The 22646-nt window shown below is 38.9% G+C and overlaps 3 protein-coding genes across 5 annotated transcripts; 2 read left to right on the plus strand and 1 right to left on the minus strand.

The window, feature by feature from the left end:
* Positions 1 to 545: 545 nt before the first annotated feature.
* LOC141803448 (palmitoyltransferase ZDHHC3-like) lies at positions 546 to 13564 on the minus strand. Of its 3 annotated transcripts, XM_074687478.1 has the most exons (8): positions 13200 to 13564; positions 11535 to 11578; positions 7003 to 7334; positions 6256 to 6380; positions 5298 to 5394; positions 4492 to 4573; positions 4137 to 4267; positions 546 to 3250 (listed from the first exon to the last, which is right to left on the minus strand). In XM_074687478.1, the coding sequence occupies exons 3-8, from the start codon at positions 7303 to 7305 to the stop codon at positions 3092 to 3094; spliced, it is 897 nt and encodes a 298-aa protein (XP_074543579.1). In that variant the 5' UTR covers positions 7306 to 7334; positions 11535 to 11578; positions 13200 to 13564; the 3' UTR covers positions 546 to 3091. The 3 variants fall into 3 exon arrangements, with proteins under 3 accessions (XP_074543579.1, XP_074543580.1, XP_074543578.1); XM_074687479.1 differs by lacking the exon at positions 11535 to 11578 and having other exon boundaries at positions 13207 to 13564; XM_074687477.1 differs by lacking the exon at positions 11535 to 11578.
* Positions 13565 to 14688: 1124 nt separating this feature from the next.
* On the plus strand, positions 14689 to 17886 carry exosc7 (exosome component 7). The gene is made up of 8 exons (XM_074687146.1): positions 14689 to 14798; positions 14939 to 15040; positions 15541 to 15635; positions 16425 to 16590; positions 16686 to 16756; positions 16840 to 16963; positions 17049 to 17204; positions 17743 to 17886. Exons 1-8 carry the CDS (start codon positions 14742 to 14744, stop codon positions 17845 to 17847), a joined length of 876 nt encoding a protein of 291 aa, XP_074543247.1. The 5' UTR covers positions 14689 to 14741; the 3' UTR covers positions 17848 to 17886.
* A 1450-nt stretch (positions 17887 to 19336) lies between these two features.
* On the plus strand, positions 19337 to 21652 carry LOC141803398 (tetranectin-like). The gene is made up of 3 exons (XM_074687393.1): positions 19337 to 19438; positions 19642 to 19740; positions 20707 to 21652. The coding sequence occupies exons 1-3, from the start codon at positions 19342 to 19344 to the stop codon at positions 21111 to 21113; spliced, it is 603 nt and encodes a 200-aa protein (XP_074543494.1). The 5' UTR covers positions 19337 to 19341; the 3' UTR covers positions 21114 to 21652.
* Positions 21653 to 22646: the final 994 nt, after the last annotated feature.

Genomic DNA, 22646 nt, shown 5'->3' on the forward strand with positions numbered 1-22646 from the left:
AAACTGGTAAAGGCCTGTTTTTACAGACTTGTTTCTACAGATATGTTTGGGGCTAAAGATTTAGAGAAGTTTTTGGCTGATCAAGTGCTTAATTTGTGTCATGAATTGTAACTTCTTTTTGTCAGTTAGTGCAGGCCTAATATTCAGCATCAACCCTATAAACTTTCAGACTGGCCTTAAACCTCGGTGGGTTCTAAGTGTCAGGGCTCTAGGATGGTAACAACTCATCATAAAGGACGTTTATTTCTGTTGTTTGGAGACAAATAAATGCCCTTCTTATGTTTTACTTCAAGAATTTCATATATATAAATGAAACTACCGCTATCTAATTAAATAATTTAAAGGTATGATTAAATGGCATGTTTGATTGTGTGGTACAAAAGTTTCAGAATCAACAACTCCAATCTTACAACTCAAAGCTTTTCTTTGAGTTTCAATCATGTCCCAAAATGTATTAGTTCTGAATTCTTCGTAAAGTAAAACCTTGTCTCCCAGAAAATAAATCAAACGTAATAACCTTCAATTCACTGAAATTTGTGTCACATACATACTCTTTATTTCATTCCCCTTCAAACAAATACCACAGTTAAAAGAAAAATAACACATGTGGTCCACATTTAGTAGTACCTGACCACAAAGATCAAAGGAAACTAATAAGAAAAGAAAAGAAAACGTGTGTGCTGTGTGTGTAAACTGGATAGCATCTCTATAAGATGATTAAGTTGTTACAATTTATTTAAAACTACAATGGTTTTTAAAAGCCAAACATAATCTGTTACATCAACCCCTGGTTTTTATAAAATATTCAATTTGGCAACTTGTATGTCTTCTCATGATCTTTAACAACAAAACAGAGAATCAAAATAAGGCTTTCAAACACTAAAGGCTTTTAGCGTTAAATGCTTCGAGGTGACATATTTCCTGTCTGAATCAGATTCTATTCAACAAAAGTGAAATACAAACTCATCTCTTCACATTTGGTGCCGTTGTTATCCCCATAGTTGTGACTATTTTAACATGCATTAAAACATGCTCTCAGGTCCTGGTGATAGTTTTACACTGGTCTACAATAAAGAAGAGTTTTACTGCTTCTACCTTCCAGGATCTCAGAAAAACTGGATCCACAGCCAAATTACAACAAGTCAGAGTGAGGGGATAACACTATGGTTCAGTGCATTCAGAGAGCAACTTTTATTGCTTTATTCCCTGACTTCATCTGAGCTGGTGACTGTGAAAGAAGCATTCATGTATGGAGTGATGATGCTGGCTTCATTTACAACACACAGAGATGTCACATGATCAAAAAAATGTCTTTCTTACTCACGGTTAATAAAAGTCAAGTGTCGTTTTCAAGATTGTACTCATGATTGAAAGACTTAGCTTGCAAGTGTCATAATTTTTTAGTTAAAATCCTAAAGATCTTTTGACCAGGTCTCATATGTTCAAGAAAGTGGCCATTCACCTCTAACAGGAAATTAAGATGGCATATTATTCAGCATTTTACAGTTTTCATTTCAGCTTATTGGCATGAGCCTCTCGAAAAAAGCTATAGAATTAATGCCAACAAGTGTTAACTGATGGACTCACTTTAAGGTACAGGTAAAACAAAGTATATAAACTATAAAAAAAACTGATGGAATATTGTAAAGTTCAGACTTTAAAGAGGGGGTATTGCACTTTATCATCTTTTAAACAGATATCAAGTATGAATGCTGGATGTCAACACTAAACGTGCTAATTTTCAAATAGCTACATACCCATATGCTGTAGAAATCCCTGATTATGTCTGAAAACTGCTCAAAAAGGGTCCATTCTAAAAAAAATAAGCAACAACAAAGCATGGGATCTATAAGAGATCTTCACAAGATCTTTGACAAGATCTTCATGAGATATACACAAGACTTGGTGAAGTTTTGAGATCATCATGTAAAAATCTCTAAACTGGTTCATGACACATTGGAAGAGTGGGCCTTAAGTGAGCCAATCAGATGGAAGGGGGTTAATAAAGCAGGGCCTTAAAGAGACAGAAGGCTAAAATTGAGCGTTCCAGACAGAGGCTGAAATAAGAGTTTTCAAATGGTGAGAAAAATAAGGGTTTTTCTGAGCTGTAAATCATGTAAAGCAACAACTGGGGTGTCAAAGGGACAGCATTAAGCCTAAACAATTGCAATACCCCCTCTTTAACTTGTTTGGCTACTTAAGCAACAAATCATCACGTTGCTCTTCAGCTGTGAATCTTTGAAACAAGCTGGTAAATTCGCATTTGACACAGTAACCACAGCTGTTGCCATATTCACCTAGACAGATCTTGAGGATTTTAAATTCTCTGTCCTACAACCCCTGAATGTCTTTCACAGTGTTCTGTAATCAAACAACGTATTCAAAATAGTGTTCAACCATATATGTGATACCGTGTCGCCCTGACAGCCACTTTAAGGCAAAAATAATAGAATTGTTTAAAAACAAAAGGTGTCACTAATGCACTGTTCTCTAAGGCAAATCATCTGCAGCACTCAGCACAAGATTATTGCAGCGACAGAAATACAGCAAATAACGATAAGACAGGTAATCCCGTCGCAGTGTTTACAGGAAGACATGACCCCAGAGTCCATCTTGGCACCTGGACTGGGCTGCTTTGAGCGGAAACATTCTGGACTTCAGTTTTCAGTTCACATTGTTTAGTTTTGGAAGCAGGAAATGATTAGACAAAACAGCAGAACATATTACTCGAAAACAAGGCAGAATTTAAGTCACTGGGTGTTGTTCCTCTGACGTTTATCAAGTGCTTCTTGTCAAATTGTTTCTGCTTTGTGTGAGAATTTTTCTGCTTGTTGAGCTTTTCTCTTCGGCTACACCTTATCCATCTCAGTCAGCCTCAAGAAAGAAACAGTGAATGGAAAGGAGATGAGTTTTAAAAATAAAACATATTTCACAATGTGATCGCTTACAGCAAAACACCCTGAAGTATCAATAAATGAAATTTCTGTAAAAGAAAGAAGACAAAACAGTGGTCAAGAGGAGTTCATGCTCATTGAGGTCCAGGAGACCAGTTTGAGTCCACAGCAGCAGAGCTTAGCTCTGTTTCCAGCATTCACACGATGTACTGGTACACGTCTGCCTTGCCATGGTCAGGTGATGCAAAGGGGCTAAGCCAGGCTATAGAGAACGGATGTCCAAACACAACCTTCATGTTCATCCATTTGGACTTTTTTGCCCAACGCCTTTCCTCCTTCTTAAGCTGCTCAATACCCTGAAGAGACGAGGTGAAGAGAAACAGAAGTTACTCACTGACGGAATATTGATTGATGAGTTTGATATATTCTGCTTAAAGATAGACCAAAGGTTTAGAATGTTTAATATTTTTTTTAAGAAACTTTCAATAAAAACAAAAACACATTGCTAATTTTCATTGTAATTTATAAAGATACATTTCAGCAAACAATACAAATCATGTATACATTTCATAAATGTAAGTGCTTAGAGAGGTATTTCAAAACTATTACTGGGATGCGACTGATACTAGATTCTACAAAAGAGCGATTTGAAGGTTTTTTTTTCTTTTTAAGGTCAGGTCAAAGGGGGAAAAACACTGGCATTTTTTAATGTTGTGATGTGTGTGAAAGTGTTGAGATTGTGTAAAAAAAAAAAAAAAGAAATTCAAGGCAATTATTCTGGATCCCTGTTTTTTAAAGTCAGAATTCTGAGTATAGAACTAGATAGTCAGGTGGAGTTTTGACTTTTTCATCAGAATTTTTTTTAATATGCAGAACTACCTGCTCACTATAGCTCCTTACTTATCTGAATAACTACAGGCTCTGTGTTTACAAAACTTTTACGGAACGTGTCTATTATTTGAGAGAGAAGCATGCAGGACAGTTTTAATAAACCTGCTAATTAAAGATAAGTGTTCAAGTATGTCCTCCTTTCTAAAGAGGTCTGATCATTGCAGCAACAAACACAGAAGTCAAAGTCAGTGCAGCACATTTTCTACATAGCTGGTGAGATTTGGAGAGTTGCTTGGGGCACTTCAGAAGGGTGAGAGGTAGCTGATCCAGCAATATTTGACCACACACAGCTGCTTTGACTCAATAATCAGACTATAAAAAGTGGAGTAAGTGAGGCTGATTTTTACTCACCGTCTCGTCGCTACAGATGGAGTGGACCTGAGTCCCAAACATGACAGCAGTGAAGATCAGGAAGAGGAGACCTTCAAAGCAGAGGAGGATGAGGAGAATGACAGTTGCTGGTGGAGAGAAGTTGCTACACTCTGGAGAGGAAGTAAAGGCAGAGACAGACAGATGTTTTTATATACATAAGGGAATTTGTCACCTGAGTACAGTGATTTAAAACTGAACTAATGCACCAGGAACAGAGACAATACCACCAGCTCTTACAGAAGATAGGCAAACACTAAAACGGGTACTAATATTTTAATACAGTCCTTGATAGATTTGGATCATTAGGCAGTCACTACAACAGTTTATGACTTACTTGTCCAGTCTTCTTCAAAGCAGAAAACAAAGTGGAATGCAACCATGATGAGGGCATGGAAGGATATTAGTGCAATATACATCTAGAGAGAAAAAGAGCAAAAATAAAGAACCAGTTCTGAGTTAGAACAAGACTCTAAAAGTTAATTTGCAAAGACTAAACTGTATCATAACAATGAGACCATCACTATCTGTGTCAGGTGTCCATCAAAGCTTCTAGATTGATTTATACGCCAACGCCACATGGTAATACAAGTTCTTAGTTTTTACTTGCTAATATTAGCTCAGTTGCTAATGCTAAAAACTGCTGGCTAGCTAAGGTAGCAAAATTCTCTCATAGGATCACTTCATACTTTTGGAAATTATGCAATTATCTTAAATTATACAGAAACTGATACCAGTCCCAGTGAAGGAAGAGGAAGTTACAGCTAGCTAGCAAGCTAATATGTAGCTAGCTTACATTTGTATCTTGCTGCTTGGGGAAATACCCTTTAAGGAGGTCTGTTGTCAAGACTGCCAAATTTCATCAGCCAAAGAGATCTGTGATAGTTTGTCATTATACAGTATATGTTGCAGAAAACAGAGGCAATGTTAGCTGACAAAAAATAAGCTAACAAGCTAATGGTACACTGCAAGCAGAAAAAAGCAAAAATGCAAACTGAAATTTGGAAATGTCTGAAATATAGGTATGATTTTCAATGTTTGGGTGGCCACATGGGTGGTCGACCAGATTTCAAAGAGGCTGTGTTCACACCTAGCAAACCCCTTTAGATGCAAAACTTCTGCTCTTGAAGTTCAAAGACTCACCGTGAACAGCACAAAGTATTTCTGATTGTTCTCTCCGACACAGTTATTCACCCAGGGACAGTGGTGGTCCATCTTTTTGATGCAGCGTTTGCACACACTGTGGACACAAACACAGACCAGAGAGAGGAAAAATGACTGTAAGAAAACTCTGACATTTTGAGGCTGCAAAATAAGATGAATCAGAGTATTTTGAAGTGATGCAACAGTAAACCAAAACAGAGAAAGACTTTTAGCAAGATAATTCATGTTTTGACGCTGACTGATTCTGCTGAGGCGAGGCTCCTTTGTTTTTGTATCAATGGCTTATTCATCTTGAAGAACTGCTGCTGGTTGACAATTCAAGAACAGTCTGACAACTTACAATCAGTTAGAAGCACAATCTGTGTTTTGTTTGAACCATTTCAGGATGAGATGGATGTCTACAAAGCCGTCATCTTGTTCTTCGAGCTCATCAAAGACAAATGTATCGTCTCAGTCACCCGCGAGGATGATGCATAGTATTCAGCTAAAGGACTTCATTCAGACCAACATCAATACCTGCCCCTGGGACAGAATGACTCATTGGTTTTCCAATTCAATTACTCTGCACTTATTTTGTGCTTTTCAAGCCTTAAAATCCCTGGGAAACTACTAATCCGCCACAGAGGGAACTCCTTATTAGCAGGCTGCAAAGTCTGCAGGGAAATGCTACACAGCTGCTATAAAAAAAAAAAGAACACATACACACACGAACGCATGCTTACGCGCACACACACAGGAGGCAGGAGAACCAGTGCAGGGAAAGTAAACAAAGATAAAGAGGAGTCCCCCGCAGCACAGACGCATTTCCTCTGTAAGTTGCACGCTTCAGCAGATCTCCCAACCCGCCGAGATACACGTCTTTAAAGTTGCAGGGTTGGCTCTGGGAGCTGTAATCTTTCCTACAATCTGCAGATTCACAGGGAGCGCTGGGATGTACCTGCAGTGGTGAGCTCTGTCGGGCTTGATGCTGCAGCACTTCGGACATTTGTACACCACCTGCCCTGGTTTGAGCTGCAGGCTTTCGATGAATTCTTTGGTAGCGTTTCCTTTAGGCACAGCACCCTGAGGAAGAAAAAGGAAGAGCAGGGGATAACATTTAGTGTCCCACTGTCTTATAAATTTAGGTTTTCCAGCCTTACAAGTCATTTTACAGAGCCACAAACAACAAGAAAATACAGAAATAAAACCATGACACAACCAGAATCAAGGTAGGATTAAGCTGTTGTGAAGACTGGTCAGAAAACTGTCTGTGGGCACCACAATGTTGATAAGCTGGGGCCTATTTTCCCATGATGCCACACTCTAGGGGGAATGCTCAAATGCTGCAGCAACGTTTTTGTGCTCAAGGGGACAAATCTTCATTATGTAACTTTCCAGCCAGGAAATTGGCCTTATTTCAGGCTCAACAGCATATGTGATGCTCATTAGGTACTTTTGCAATACAGTGTTGTGTTAGCATTAACCAAATCTGGGCTAACAATACTCAGTGTTATTCCAAAGAGTAGTAACAAAGAGTTATTACTCTGACTGGGATTTAATGCTTAGACTGAGTTAAAACTCAAGGTGAAGTTGGCAAGAAGTTACAAAGACACTGTTAAGCGAGCACTTTCAACATTCTGCACAAGCTTGATACATATATTTTTTTTCTATTTTTTTGATAAAGTGTCCAGAGATTCTGACTCACCGGATCTGTGCACATCGCCTTTGCATGAGAGGCAAGGGCAAGGAAAGCAAGTCCGTTGAAAATAGCCCCATTAAAAAGGCTGTAGGCCACGTTCTTGGCGGGCAGCAGCATGACAAACACCACCACAAACTCAGCGTAGAAAACCAGGAGCCAGGTGATGACGCCGCACACGATGCCACAGCCGTCACGGATGAACCACATGGTGTCAGAGCCAGTGCGGGGCGGAGGAGGGGCGCAGTGCTCGGGCTTTAGGTACCCTGCTTGCCGCTCGATGTCCCTGGTGCGGTGCGCCGGGCTCTTCATCCTACAACGCCCGTGACTCTAGCCGCATACTGTGAGGTGAGAGCAGAGACAGATGGAGAGGAAGAGGGGGAGCAGAGAGAAGGCAGTGAGATGGAAAATGAAAGAAAAAATAAATTAGAGGATAAAGGTTCAGGGATTGTGAGTCAACAAGGAAAGGTATTCTTCTAGGGATGCAGCTAACAATTTGATTAGCTTTCATATATTCAGTTGATTATCAGCTGAGTTTATTGATTTAAAAACAAAAACCTGACAACAGGGAAATATATTCACCATCACCTAGAGAAAGAAGTCTAGATTTGTAACTCTAAGTGTTTATTATCTCTTATTTTCCTTTCCTTGTTTGTCTGTTTGGCTTTAACTGTCCATCTCACAAGGACAAGACTACCAGCGACATGTTTGATCACTTCTTTATGATTAGTTTTAGGGTCAACTTCCAATCACCATGTGCACTTCAATGGAATCTGTTCCTACTGTGAAAAAAGTTCACAGAGCAATCTGAAAAGACTTCAGGCAGAGATGCTGCAGGGTGATGTTTACAATCTGGCAACAGTCAAAGAAAAAGGTGCTTTGAAACTGAGGTCACGGGTGCAGGCACTTAACGTCTGTAACCACTGCTGTAGGGTAACGGCAGATGAATTGAGTTACATACAGTGAAAAAGAATCTTTGTTGACATTTTCAGAAGCATAGATTCACTGTTAAAAGACACCAGGATGACATTTTTTGTTAAAGCAAACTAACTTCATTCACAGGACACAGTCTGCTGAGAGACAAGACATGGGATGTGGGGAAGTACTGAGGGATAGGTATTGATAAGATTTTATTGATACCAATGCCATTATCGATTCCGCTTGTCAGGCCGGTCTTTGTTGATTCTCTCAACTCCTCCTGAGAATTTTCTGAGTACAAAGAGTAAGCTTTACAGGTTTTCTGTGTCAACACTGTTTTATTGAGTTTATGGCCTGTAAACATGACATGACCCACTGAATATTTAATGCTGAGCATTGACAAATGTTTTAACATGTTGTTGGTGTTGTCACCCTTGCATAACAATACTGTGTTACAAAAATCGCACTTGACATTGTTAGCATCCTTTTTGGTAGGATAAATTCAAGCTTTCGATTGCTTCGATCTCTCCACCATTCTGCTGCACACTGATGAGCGTGATCAACTTTAGACTTGTCATTTTGACATAAGGTCAAAAAAGACACCTGGTCCTCCCAGCCCAGCGTGGCTCCAAATCACTAGCCAGACTCTTCTCCATTGTTGTGCCCAAATGGTGGAATGAATTACCTAACTCTATACGATCCGCAGAGTCCCTTTCTACTTTTAAGAGATGTTTGAAAACTCATCTGTTCAGGGGACACTTGTAGACTTAAGCTGACCCTTCTCCTCTTTGCCCTCAGGGGTAGAATGAGTCAGTAGGTCTAAGACTCAGCTCTTATGATTTTGTAGCACTAGTACTGATTGTTGTTGAAGTTTGAAGCATACTGTTGCAGCAATTCATTGTGGTTTGTTGGCTTGCTGATTATTGTACCCCCAGAGGCTACTGATGTCAATGAATCAAAACATTTCTAATCGATTCTTAACTGGAACTGGTTCTTGACACCCATCCCTAGAAGTAACTAAATTGCTAATCATTTAAACAAAATTAAAAATTTTGACAAGCCAGCTAGTCAAAATGTATATCCCTCTATCAAACCCTGTGGAGTTTGAGCAAGAGTTTGCTGAATATGGCCAGTGTTAGCAGAGCGAGCTGCACCAGCTGATGTCCACATGCCTGTGTTTGTTTCGCATCACTCTGGAGGAGTTAACCTTATACAACTTTCACGCAACTCGATCACTAGATCAAAATACATCAAACCACATCACAATACAAAATGACATTTTTCATTACTGGTGGTTTACAAACAGCACTACAGCTCCAGCTAGTGGCTGGTGGCTGCACTACAGCTCTACTAAACTAAACGTGAACATCCCTGGATAATTCTCACAGCCTTTCGCGCAGGGGGCGCCAAGATCTATTTAAACCAAAGGTTCCTCGGAGGAGCTTTAAAGATCAGAGCTATAGATTTATAGTATGTTTAAAAGAAAATCTTTAAACAATTAGTTGGTTATGTAGTGACATGCTAGTTCAGTCAGCCATATTTAGGTGTTATATCACATATTTGTTTTTATCAGATTTGTTTTACTTTGTAAGGGGAATATAAGTATCTAGCTCTGTTTACACATGAATGACAGATTTAGCAGGTGAGTCTGACCTCAGTGGAGGTAAAACTGTCAGAACTTTACTTTTCCTCACCGATCACACAGACAGGAATTAAACAGCTTATTCCCTGACAGAGAGCCAGACTTCTGAGCCCTTTTTCTTGCTAAAACCTGAGCTTAAAGTGAGCGAAATCAGATTGCTCGGGCATTCCTGAGGATTCAATCCGTCCATTAGGCTTAGCTGAACGATAGCCTAATCCCACTTTTATGTCCATTTTAATTAGCGCCTGGTCAATGACCCCCGGCAGTGAGGCATGCTCCCCTCGAGAGCAGGGCTTTAATCAGATTGAAAACGATACGGCGGCATTTCTGGGGGAAATTAATCAACGTCATCTCCAGATTAAGTCAACACGTTTCACAGGCAATTACAGTTACAGTGCAGACCAATTACCAGACCTCCTCCAGCACATATTGACACGACCACCTGACCTCTGACTCACAGCATTAAAAGACCCACCGGTTAGACACCTGGGAGGAAAGAAAGTTTTCAGTATGCACAGATCATTTGTCATCAGTGAGTCTGTTCTCTCTCCAGGCAGGTAGAGCCACTTATCGGCTGATTAAAAATCAATCTTAAAATAGTACGACGCTGAGCAGTAAATCAATATCACAAATCAAAGAAGTGAGACATTCAATTATACATAAGAAAAAATGTAATTATGGCTTTGATTTCAATGCTAACATGAAAAAGTAATCCTTTCATTATCTATAACACATATGCCTCATATAAAGCCCATCCCAGCTGGCAGTTTCGATTCAGTTGTGGTCAATGAGTCACCTGATAACTTGAAGAGCATGTTTTTGGGCTACATGAAGAAGCCAGAGCCCTCACATGCATACCCCCCACTGAGAGGCATCGGCTGAGACTCAAACCACAAACCTTGCTGCTTTTTGCAGTCGCAACCACTGCACCAGCATGCAACCAAGCCAAAGTGATAAACAGGGTCAAATATTAACTCTTTAATGTCAAGATAATAATCTCCTTTTCTCATTTTCATGCTGAATGTAACTTTCAGTTTTAAGTACAGCATGACAAGAGTCACAAGATCTGCAAGTCATGTTTTTAGTTTCTTCTCAAAAACAACATATGTAAGCTCTGTGGGAGCGACAAAACAGACACAAGTCCAAGGCTGGAGTTGAGACAGACGCTGCAACTCATACAAACACTGCCAAGGCGAAAACAGTGAGCACATGGGACCAGAAGATGGAGACAAGCAATGGATATTATATTAGTGATATCTTTTGAATTATCTATTTCTGAACATCCTGAATGAGACAGTTTACTCGCTGGTTAGAAATACTCTGTTACAGTGAAAGTGACCCCCGACCCCGTTTGGCTCTTCCTGACCCTTTGACTAAACATGTCATCAAACAGCAGGAGTGCAGCAGGAGGTCAGGTTGGAGGTCTGATCAGTCTGCTGGTATCACTTTCATTACAAGTCTGGGATTACTGGGCCATCTGTCTTTGCTTTCAACGCTGGTGCTTTACAGTTTCCATTTACATCTTCTTTGTGCTTTTACTCCACGACTGAAATAGACTTTCAAGGAATGGAGGCTCATTCATAACCCTGCTGCTGAACCCAAATCAAAGACAACTGAACACATTACAGAGGGACTCTCTCAGAGTGTCACTGAAGAGTTTACATTACTGATGCTTGTCCAAAAGATGCACTTTTGCATCCAACTTAAACCAACTTTAAATCCATTTTAATGTACTTAAACAACCCATTTGATCTAACTGAAACTCAACCTCTTTTTTCTAATTGTTCAAATTCATGAAGCCATCAAAGTTTAGTGTAAAAGTCAGGAAAATTAGGATCTAACTACAGAAATAGAGGACAACATGGTATGTATAATGGCTTTAAGTATCAAACTAGTGACAGCTCATTTCGCCGGAGGGAGATAAGTAGTTCTAGAAAAACAGGTTTCAGATGGGGGGAACACGTGGCTGCCTGATACCAACCTGTAGTGTTACTTGTGGGTGAGATGACCCTCAAACTGTGTTTACTGGAGATGAGAAGAACAGAAAAGAAGAATAAAATCATGAAAGAATGGAAGAGGAAACTAACTATAAAAATAGATGAGGGGAAAGAAAGAAGTTTGGAGAATGAGTCCTTAGATTTCCCTGAGTGATTTCTTCACTCCAGAGACTTTTTGTAGAACAGTATCCTCTTGTGTTGTGTCAATCTAATGTAAAATTCCACGTTCTGGGACTTCTGCTGCACATGCTACATTGGATGAAGTTAAGGGTGTAAATCAGGACTTCTAACACCATACTATAAAATTCATGACTAATATTTTGTTTAACACTATAATATTTGCTGCTTTTAAAAGATATACAAAGTTACATCATGTAGTTATGGCAGCCAAAGCAGAGGGGCACACATATTTAAAGCAACATGGACACAACAATTTCTTATTGTAAGCAGTGCAGGAGTTAACCTAATCATGATTTCTTTTATGAGCAAATATACTGTTTATCTTTTTAATTAATGGGTACATGCAATTGCAAATGTTTACTGATATAATGTCACAACTTCCTTTATGTTTGTTTCTTAATTTTAATGCCAGTAAATGGGCCCCTACAGTCAAATACTGGAGTGGAAGTATTACATCATCTCTGAGAAGAGAGACCTGAAAGGTTGGCCAAGGAGAGGCTACAAGGAGTATTTTCAACACATCAAAACTCAGTGTTTGAGAGAATAAAAGACACAAGGGATTTCAAAAAAGAGGCAAAAAATATTGTATTCAGAATCTGCATGCATCGCTCTCTGTGGGGCTGTTATTAAGCTGTGTAAACAGAAGAAGACTGAAGAAGTCTATGACATTTATACAAAACCAAGACTGACTTCCTAAAAAGAGTTTACAACCATGAATGAAGTCATTAGTTGGTGTTCAAAGTGCAGCAAATGGTAGCTCAGTTAAACTTATAAATATAAGTTTAAAATTGACTTCTGAGAAAAATGTGGGTCCTTTCCTAGGTGCTTAAATGCCCTTTAATTATATCTTAAGAGTAGAACTGTTAACATTAGGGCTGGGACAAAATATTGATACAGCAATTTACAGCCACCCTGACTCACAAGATAAACTTATTATGTCAATATGTGCTAATTATCATAAAATACAGCTGAAGGAACAGATTTCCTTTCCCATTTAACTCACTCCATCACTACTTCATGACCCCTCAAAGTGGCACCAATGACCTATTGGAGGCATTTTGTATCCTTTTGTTAATCAGGTAACAAAGGATTTTTTTTATTATTGTTATTGTTATTATTATTATTATTATTATTATCGTAAGGTGGTATTGAAATGTATTAATTAGGACAGATTTGCTGTCTGGTTACTTTTGAAAACTGACCTCTGACCTTTCTAATGCTTGGCAAACAGAGACGTATCAAATAATCTCAAGGCTTGTTCAGGTATTATACCTGTGCGGGAAAATCATCAATGTATTTCCACAAGGAAGTAAATCAAAGGTAAAGCCAACCAGGAACTGAGAGAGTCATCCAAAGCAGGATCTCAGGATTTACGTCATTTAAATTCTAATCACAGTCTGTACACATGTAAACCGAATCAGGATGAACTTAATGTTCAGTGTAATAAAAGGAAAAGAATAAAAACTTACCTCGCACCCGTTTTAAAAAGTTTCCCGAGGACCTTCTGCAGTTTCCAGGCTCTGTTAGTTAAAGACACGAAATTGAGAGTATCTCCTCCACCGCTCCGACTGTTAGCTCTGTCCCAGCTAACCCCTCTGATCTGCGGGCAGCTGCTCTCCACAGCTGCGCGGCTCAGCTCCAGCTCTGACCACCGCCTCGGTTTCGACGGTTTGTTAATACGCCCCTATGACTACCGACTGACAGGGGCCGAGCCCTGAAACAGGCCGTTGCAAAACTATTCTGGTGCTTCCGTTTGTGTTAGATCCAGAAAGCTTTGCGGGAAGCAGGACAACACAGCGCAGAGCCAACCAGGAAGTCCGATACTCCTCGCTCCTGTCTGAAACCAGTGGATTGTGCCCTGAGTTTGGTCTGACAGGTATCACTTTCACTGAGGCTATGCACCATAGACAGTAAAAGAAGAAAAAGAAAACATGTTGATACTCAGTCAAAAATTGTCCACTTAAAGCCTTATCACACAGAACAAATTTCACGTAAACTCCCCTACTTTTTTGTCTCCTTCTCTGCTGAAAACATACAGAGGGATTCTGTGACTGTACATCAACATGTATAAATGAAAAGATATATTCAGAAAAACATACATCCATGTCAAATACGGGACATGGTCACAAGACAGAAAATATAGCCACTGTTGTACCCATTTTACATTTGAATTTTCTGTGGGAAAGTCACATTGAGTCAATAAAGGATAAGAGATCAAGACAGCTCTAAATCTGTAACTGATCAGTTTCAGTAACCAATTTTCGTTGTCAGTGGCAGTGCTATAGTAACATAATGATAGAGTAGCTTTGTGGTTCCCAGAAAAAGTTGAAAAAAAAAAAAAAAAAAAAAAAAAACTACAATAATTTCACAGGGGGTGTATGGGCCCTCTGATCTTGATCGCTCATTATGGCATGCTGTTTTGAGGGTATTTCATAAATCCTTAAAGACTGACTAGTAAAAGGGTAAAAGATTTATTTACACTTTAGATAAAGTCAAGCTCCAAAAAGCTAAATCTAAGCCCACAGCTTCCTGAAAGACTTTACGCAGGGAAAAAAACATTTTTCCAAAAATCACTGTTTCAAGCTGCTTTTGAAATCAGAGCAAGTAAATAGAAATCCTTTGTCCATTTCAAACTGAAGAAGAAAGAGAAATTGAATGAAACATCAGCGACATAGATAATTTATTTGGCTCATTAAAGTTATGTTTTTCATAATCAGACCAGAAAAAATACAAGAGAAGCTAATTTAAAATTTCGTTTCAAATATATTCTTCGATATTCTTAGTACATAAGATTACATTTTTAGTTCAGAGTTTTAAGCTCTGCGTTGAAATAAAAAAAAAAAAAAAACGTGTTTTACGTTGTGTGTTTGACATTGACAGCCCGGTTGGGCGGTGTCCTGAATCCTCCACTAAAAATGGGGACACGCCGGTGAGTAAAGCGAACATTGGATCGTCGTGGTTTGATGACATAACGGAGCAGCGACACACTCACATGCAAGCGGTTCTTCATCATGGCAACAGTTCAAGTCAGCGAGGCGGAAAAAGTCTACATTTTACACGGTATTCGGGTAAGATTCTTACATTTACTGTCCATCACCAAGCCCCTGCTATTTAGAAATGCACGTTAATGCCACGGCAGTTTGTGAGGCGAGAAAGCTTTCCGTTTGTTGACTCAGAATCTGTTTTGATGTTTACATGTTGACATCAGGATGACTTACGAGTGGATGGAAGAGGCTGTGAGGACTACAGACATATGGAAATAGAGACTGATGTGGTGTCAAACACGGACGGCTCGGCTAAAGTCACACTGGTAAAGCATTACGTTTGCAGTAGGGCTGCACGATTATCGCAATCGCAATCGCAATGTCAGCACTTGCAATTACGTAATCGCAAAAGAGGATATCGCAATCGCAATGTCAGCACATGCAATTCAGATTTTTCTCTATGATAACCAAGCAAATCTGTAGACTCATCATGACACAACCTTTTTTATTAAATCGCAAGCATAATCGCAATCGCAATATTTTCCACCTAATCGCAAATCGCACCTTTTCCCCAAATCGTGCAGCTCTAGTTTGCAGCAGGAGATCTTTATCTTGTTTAATTTCCTGTCTTGGGAGAATAATCTTTTCAGCTACACACACGTTCACACTCATTCACTGTTTATTTAGTCTATATCCCAAATCCTGTGTCCCTTTACTTGTTACCTCTGAGCCTGTCAGATGTTTGGCTTCTTTGTTTGTTTCATTTTCCAAGTGGTTGACTTATTTATTATTGAATGAGCTTTAATGTGTTTTGGTTCTATTCCAGGGACACACAGCGGTTCTAGTCGGAATTAAGGCTGAAATTGGAAAACCAAGGCCCATGGTGCCAAAAGAAGGGTACCTGGAGTTCTTCGTTGATTGGTAGGTATGATGCACATTGTGCAGTTTAAAGAAGTGCATTCAAAAAGTAGTGTTGTGCATGTCCAGAGTATAAATTTGCTATAACTAGATACTGTTACAAATTGTTGATACTGCATGTTTCTTTTTTTTTTTTTTTTAAGAAGAATTCAATGTGATGTTTACCAAACATTATTCATCAAATATTCAAAAAGTACATTATCTTTCCTCTGGAAGAAGGTCAAGTGTTGCATATAGGGTGACCATATTCTGAAAAAATAAAAAAAAGGAATTTAATGTTTAGTGTAAACAAAAACAATGCCTCACTACATTATAATATTATTATTATTATTATTATTATTATTATTATTATTATTATTATTATTATTATTATTATATGTAACTGACACATGGGAGCCAGCTTTGTAGACAGTACACAGTGCTTCACACTGTTTTGATTTGAGAGAAGGAGAGGCCTGGGTCTTGTGTATTGCAGGCTTGACAGGTAGGTACACCTGAATATTTGCAGTGCAGTGCTTTATTATAAATATTAACAGTCTGTAAAACAAGCTGAGGGAACTCTATAAAAAACTCACAGACATAATTTTATGATCAAAAAGGAGGACCTGTTGGGGCAAGGATTTCTGGTCACCCGAGTAGTGTATCTTGCAAGATACATAGCCACTAGGAGGTGCTGTTGTACCAACTATTGTGTTATTTCTACACTATCCTGATGTGTTTTGTTTAACAAACAAAATACTGTTTCATTACAAAATCAAAAACCTTAACTGTCCTCTTCTCCACATCCAATAGTTCAGCCAATGCCACTCCTGAGTTTGAGGGCAGAGGAGGTGAGGAGCTGGGGACAGAGCTGAGTAACACACTGTACAAAGTCTTCAACAACAAAAACAGCATAGACCTGAAAAGCCTCTGTATCAGTGCAGGAGAGCACTGCTGGGTCCTTTATGTGGATGTGCTGGTAAGAGGCAGAAAGATTTAGAAAAAACAAATTTGCTCTCAGTTTTATTTGGTTTTATTCTTTACACAAAGGTAAAATGTCACCTTTTTCCACAGCTTCTGCAGTGTGATGGAAACCTGTATGATGCCATGTCAATAGCTATCAAAGCAGCTCTTTTCAACACAAAGTAAGTTTGTGTTTGCCATTTGAGTCACAAAAAATATAAAGTACTGACAGTTACAGACATTCTTCTGGTCACTCCTCTGGCAGAATTCCCAAGGTGCACATATCATCTGATGATGAAGGAGGAAAGGAAATTGAGCTGTCAGATGATCCGTATGACTGCATGAGATTAAACATAGAAAACGTTCCTTGTATCGTGACATTGTGCAAGGTGAGCTCACTATCTGCAGCATGTTACTGGTAGCGGTAAACAAAAACACTGCGTGGCTGACCTTCCATCTTCTGTTTTTCTACAGGTAGGTCACAGGCACGTAGTGGACGCAACTCTGCAAGAGAAGGCCTGCTCTGTGGCGAGCCTGATTATCTCTGTCACAAACAAAGGCACGGTGACCTGCACAAGGAAGGTGGGCGGTGGCAGTCTGGACCCAGAGAGCATCTATGAAATGACAGAGGTGAGTCCAGACCTCCATGCAGACCGCCATCTGGTCCCCCCTCATCTCAGTATAAACATAATGGCACTTTAGATGTTTTTAGATCTATTTTTTCCATGTTTAAAAGAATAAACTTAAAAAAGCTTGCCACTTACAATACTGCTGCTTTAATAGAAGTTTCATTTTGCATATGTCTAAAAAAATAGATCACCTGGATCCATTTAAAGGCAACTAAATCTGTCTGCCAGCTTCTGTGAAGCTTTTGTTTAGAGCATGTGTTTTTAATAGATATGGTCTTTTTGTAATTTAGAATTTAGAAAATGTAAATAGTTTTTCTTTATGGAAAGCAGTGATATTAGAAGATAAATAAGAGGAAAACAGCTTGAGAGAGTTTTTGAGCTTTTAAGTAGGCAGTGCTTGTAATCCTTTGGAAGATGCTTTGGTTTTGTGACTCAAACATATACATATGAATCTGTATAAAGATAAAGGTTGAAAATAAGTTTATATGAATAAAGCTGTATGTAGGTAAGGTATTGATGTGTTGTTTTGTTGTCTCCAGGCAGGTAAACGAGTAGGGAAAGCTCTCCATGCTCCTCTCATGAAGCTGCTGCAGCAAGAGGAGAGTTTGGGAACCAAGAGACAGAAAGTCGGCTTCCTTGGTTAAAAACAAAAAAAGTGCCTGCACCATTTATTGATGTATATGTATCCGGATTTTTTTAAATAAAACTTTAAATTAGTAAAAAAATCTATCGTCTTTGCGCATTACTGTAAGGATATATTTCACTGTTATCTAGAAATGTCTTCTAATGCAGCACATTTACATCATTAGTCTCTAGTTTTACTCACAAACTCACAATGCCACAAGACAATACCTGAAAACTACTGATGTGGTTCTTTTTAAGATAGTCTGCACCCTTAATACTCCTTTAAACACAGGGTGACAAAGTGAAAACAGTTGAAGGATACCTTAACGGTACTAATCATACATTTAGACACTTGATAGCTAGGGCTGTACGTATAATTTGACTGTTTTTTCAGGCATTTAAGGTTTATAATACACTACACACCTCTAATATTGTTGCGTATGTACAGCATATCAAGAGGAGAATGGTGTTTACACTATAACAGCTGCAACCCCAACACTACAATGTAATTATGAGGTAATGTGGAAGTTAAGAGTAAATTATAACGCAGCTGTACAACTTTAAAATGTCACATGTCTCACACGTGAAATTCCTGCTGTGCTGTCAGGACAGAGGTACAAAGGAAAGTCCAGACTCTCCGCATCCTTTTCTTTCTGCCACGTGTCAGCTGAGTGTTGTGGAGAATGAGAGTCCTACAGAGAGAGCAGATGTGACTCTGGATCATTTCCACTCTTCCCTCAGACTGGTGTAGGGTGTGTGCACCGACTGAGGGCAGACAAGTCCAAAACAAAGCTGGATTTATAGCTCAAACTCACTCTGTGCATTTGAAATGCAAATAAAAAGGCCTATGCAGAAAGTTGTTCATGATCTAAGAACCTATAGTAAGGGATAGTACTGTAAGAGGGTGAAGCAAAGCAGCTTAAGAGTTTTGATTTATGAGGTTTTCATTTTCAGTGCCCCTCTGCTGCCAAAAATACCTGGAAATATTTGAATTTTTCCAAGTGATGCTGTACCTAAAGACCTCCTGAACGAATTCAAGCCAAATTTTTTAGAAAGAGAGTCTTTTTCCACTTTTCTTCCTGATTAAACCATTTCTAGCCAGCTGAACTGAAATCAGTTCCATTTAAGCAACAGATGATTCTCTGTTTGTGTTGTTTTTCTTCTACTGATGTCACACCTTATTCATACTGTCCCCACCTGGATGCCAGTTTCCACCTGTCTCCCAGGTCTGGCTTTGGTTAGTTCTGGCCCTCCACGTAAAGTTTGTGGAGCCAGATGACACACACACACACACACACACACACACACACACACACACACACACACACACACACACACACACACACACCGTCCTCTCAAAGCTCCTGAGGTTGGTTTGTTATGCCTGCAAAGGGCGGTTTTGGACTGGAGAGCCTGTCCCTGTTTGGAGAGATGAGGGGGAGGGTGTTGGAGAGGGAAAGGGATAAAATGCATCCACACACGCTGGATCGGCCTCATTCAAAAAAGATCTCACCATGGAGTTCAAAGGAGTGTGTGTGCTGCTGGGAGTGCTACTACTCGTGAACTGCTCGTTTCAGCAGACTTCAGTGAGGAAGAAGCCACTGAAAAAAGGTAAACTACATTTAGGAATGATCATTTATCATTTATTTTGATTTGAAACTGTGATAATGTAATATAATATGATATTATATAATATCATATCATATATTATATTATATTATATGATATAATATAATACAGTACTCACTGTTTTACTTAAGCATGTACAGCAAACAAACACTTGATGTGAATTTATTTGTGTCTTTTGGAATAAGAAACAACAAAGGATCCTGCGATTGAGGAGCTACAGAGACAGATCAATGACATCCTCCAGGAGCTCAACTTACTGAAAGAACAACAAGCCCTGCAGACAGGTAAACATAAAACCTTAAATAAATCCACCATAAACTTGATTTTTTAATACTTCTTTTAATATCTTCTTTTAATATCTACTTCTTTTAATACTTGCAAATAAATTATCTGAGATGGTTTGCCTTGCCCAAAAGTTTCACATATGTAATGTGCCTTTTAGTTTCTAATGTTATGGTATCAGTATGATTTTTAATGAACACGCTTCTAAAACTCACCTTTTGTGAGTGATACCTTAAAAAAACAAGGAACAGTCAAGGTTAAATGTTTACCTTTAAAAGGAAACAACAACAAACAGTGAATTATTACAAGATGTGAAAGAAAAGTGGAGATTAAGGTCTTAATAAGAATCATCTCTTTCACTAGTGGAGAGAAAATCAATTAAATAAGAAAACATTTTAAGAATGTATTCACAGCATACTGAGTTTGTTTATATTGTCCCCATATTCTTCATTTAAGATGTATGAATACAAGATGACAGACTCAGGATCCAACAGGGCACCAGATGTATTTGTCGCCCACATTCTGACATTAATCACTCCAAAGGAAACAAAGATTTAAAGATGAATCTGGGTTTAAGCTGCTACTGTCCTCAAGCAAGATGTACTTCCTCTGCAGTCGAATATAACATTTCATGCTGTAGTTATTTGGATTTATTCCAGCCACATTGTTAGCGCCAAATATGTGTTCCAGTTGCAGTCTGAAGTCAGTGGCGTGCTTCTTTTAGAAATAAAGGCAGGTGGGATACATGTGTAGTTTTTGAAACTGCAAGTATTAAGTCTGGGAAGCACATGGCCCATCCTTTGTGACCTCTGGTACAGAACACAAAATTATAACCAGTTTCCCCTGCTAACATGTTGTTTATTATAACTGAGTACATGGTTATCATTTGACTGCTTTTAATCAAGAGAAGTGTGTCTGAATTAACCATTGAAGTCACTCTACCATCCTCTTTATCTTTTTTTTTACAGTTTGTTTGAAAGGCATAAAAATCAACGGCAAGTGTTTCTTGGCTGAGCCTCTGAGAAAACGTTATCACACTGCCAGTGAGGACTGCAACGCCTTGGGTGGACTGCTAGGCACGCCCAATTCCACCGATGAGAACAACCAACTCAGAGACTACATCCGCCAGACCATTGGCCCTAATGAGCAGATCTGGCTCGGCATCAATGACATGGTGACAGAGGGCACCTGGGTGGACACGAGCGGGCTCAGCATGTCATACCAAAACTGGGACACGTCCAACTACAGGTCCCGTCAGCCGGATGGTGGGATGTCCCACAACTGTGCTGTCCTGAAGGTGGCCTCCAATGGGAAGTGGTTTGACGAGAACTGTCGTGATGAGAAACCCTCCGTCTGCCAGTTCAATATCGTTTGATCTCCTATCTGTTATTGTATACTACTCATGTTTATAGCTGCTTTCAGTGTTTACTCTTTGCTGCAGTACCATTTTGCCTGCCATTCTGAAGACAGTTTAAGAACAGTGGTTCTCAGCTGGTGTTGCATTGAAACTAAAATTCAATGAAAGGGTTACATTTTTTTTCTTCTTCACTGAGGTGATTTGGAGATGTGTCATTTGCAGCATTCTTTGTGGTCACAGTGAATCTGGAGAATGCAGTTCAGTTTAGAAAAAAAAGAGATTGTATTTTCCAAAAGAACACCATAACTGCTGCCTTCATAGATTATCATGTGCTTTTAAGATTAGGCTTGTCCCAACGACTTCAAAACATATTTATTTGATTTTTACTAAATATATGTGGTGGTGCTGGCATCTTTCACAAATTTTAGAAAAGAAATGGGAGCCACATTGCATTATTTTTACACCTGTAGGCAGCAGTTAATAAACTCACTGGCTGAGAATCACTTTTTTAAACTAAAGTATTCCTCCACAACTACTGTATTTATCAACATGACTCGCATGGAGACAGAAGTATACTGTATCATACTGCATCAAATAAAAATATCTCAACTTTCATGTTATTTTTTGACATATTTTTTCCAAGTGGACTAGTTTTGTAGTATTAAAAGTAACATGACAATAAATAAATAATATGTATCCCTTTATCATTTATTAAAGAACATTTAAAAGATGAAGCCTCTGCCTGCAACAGATTGATGACACTCAATATTGAGGCTAACTACTACCTGTAGCTTGCTAGCTTATCATAGTAACAGTAACAATTCAAACAGCTAGCTTAATTCTGTCCAACGGTCACAAAACTTGCATAACGGCAAATGACTAACACACACACACACACACACACACACACACACACACACACACACACACACACACACACACACACACACACACACACACACACACACAACAAAAAAACGAAACATACATAACAATACTCAGCTGTTTTGATGAAAAATCTTGTGCCTGCTAACAGCAGCTACCTAGCATCTCCTTCAGCTGCCTAGCTATGAATTAGCTTGGTACAAAAATGCTTTAATGATCCAAATGGGGTTTTCAGAAAGATTCAGTTACAACACATAGCACTGCTAATAGGTTTAATATCTATAAAAAATGTGTTACTTTAATAGTTATGTCAGTAGCAAAACACTTTTTACTTTTCTAAGCATTTAAACCAGCTAGTAGCTGGATTTGGCCTTCATGTTGAACACAACTGCCAAAAAAATCTTTTCTGAGTAAGAATGCTAAACTGTTTCACATTAAGAGAAAATAATATTTATCAAAGTCAAAAGGCTTGAAAGTGAAATAAATAGTCTTAAAAGTTTCTTGCATCTGCAAGAAATCTGGTGCAGCTATGTAAACCTGGCTTCTGCATTTGTTGTTTCCAGTAAAATACAGCTCTCCATGGTAAACACTGGCGTCTTTGCTCTGTAGTCTGAGGTCTTCCACACCCTTCCTCTTCACTCTGTTTTTCATGGCTGGAGTTCCTGC

This window comes from Halichoeres trimaculatus, unplaced genomic scaffold, assembly GCF_033239565.1.
Source record: "Halichoeres trimaculatus isolate MK-OKI-2021-1 unplaced genomic scaffold, fHalTri1.1 fHalTri1_scaffold_14, whole genome shotgun sequence".
In the NCBI taxonomy this organism is placed as follows: domain Eukaryota; kingdom Metazoa; phylum Chordata; class Actinopteri; order Labriformes; family Labridae; genus Halichoeres; species Halichoeres trimaculatus.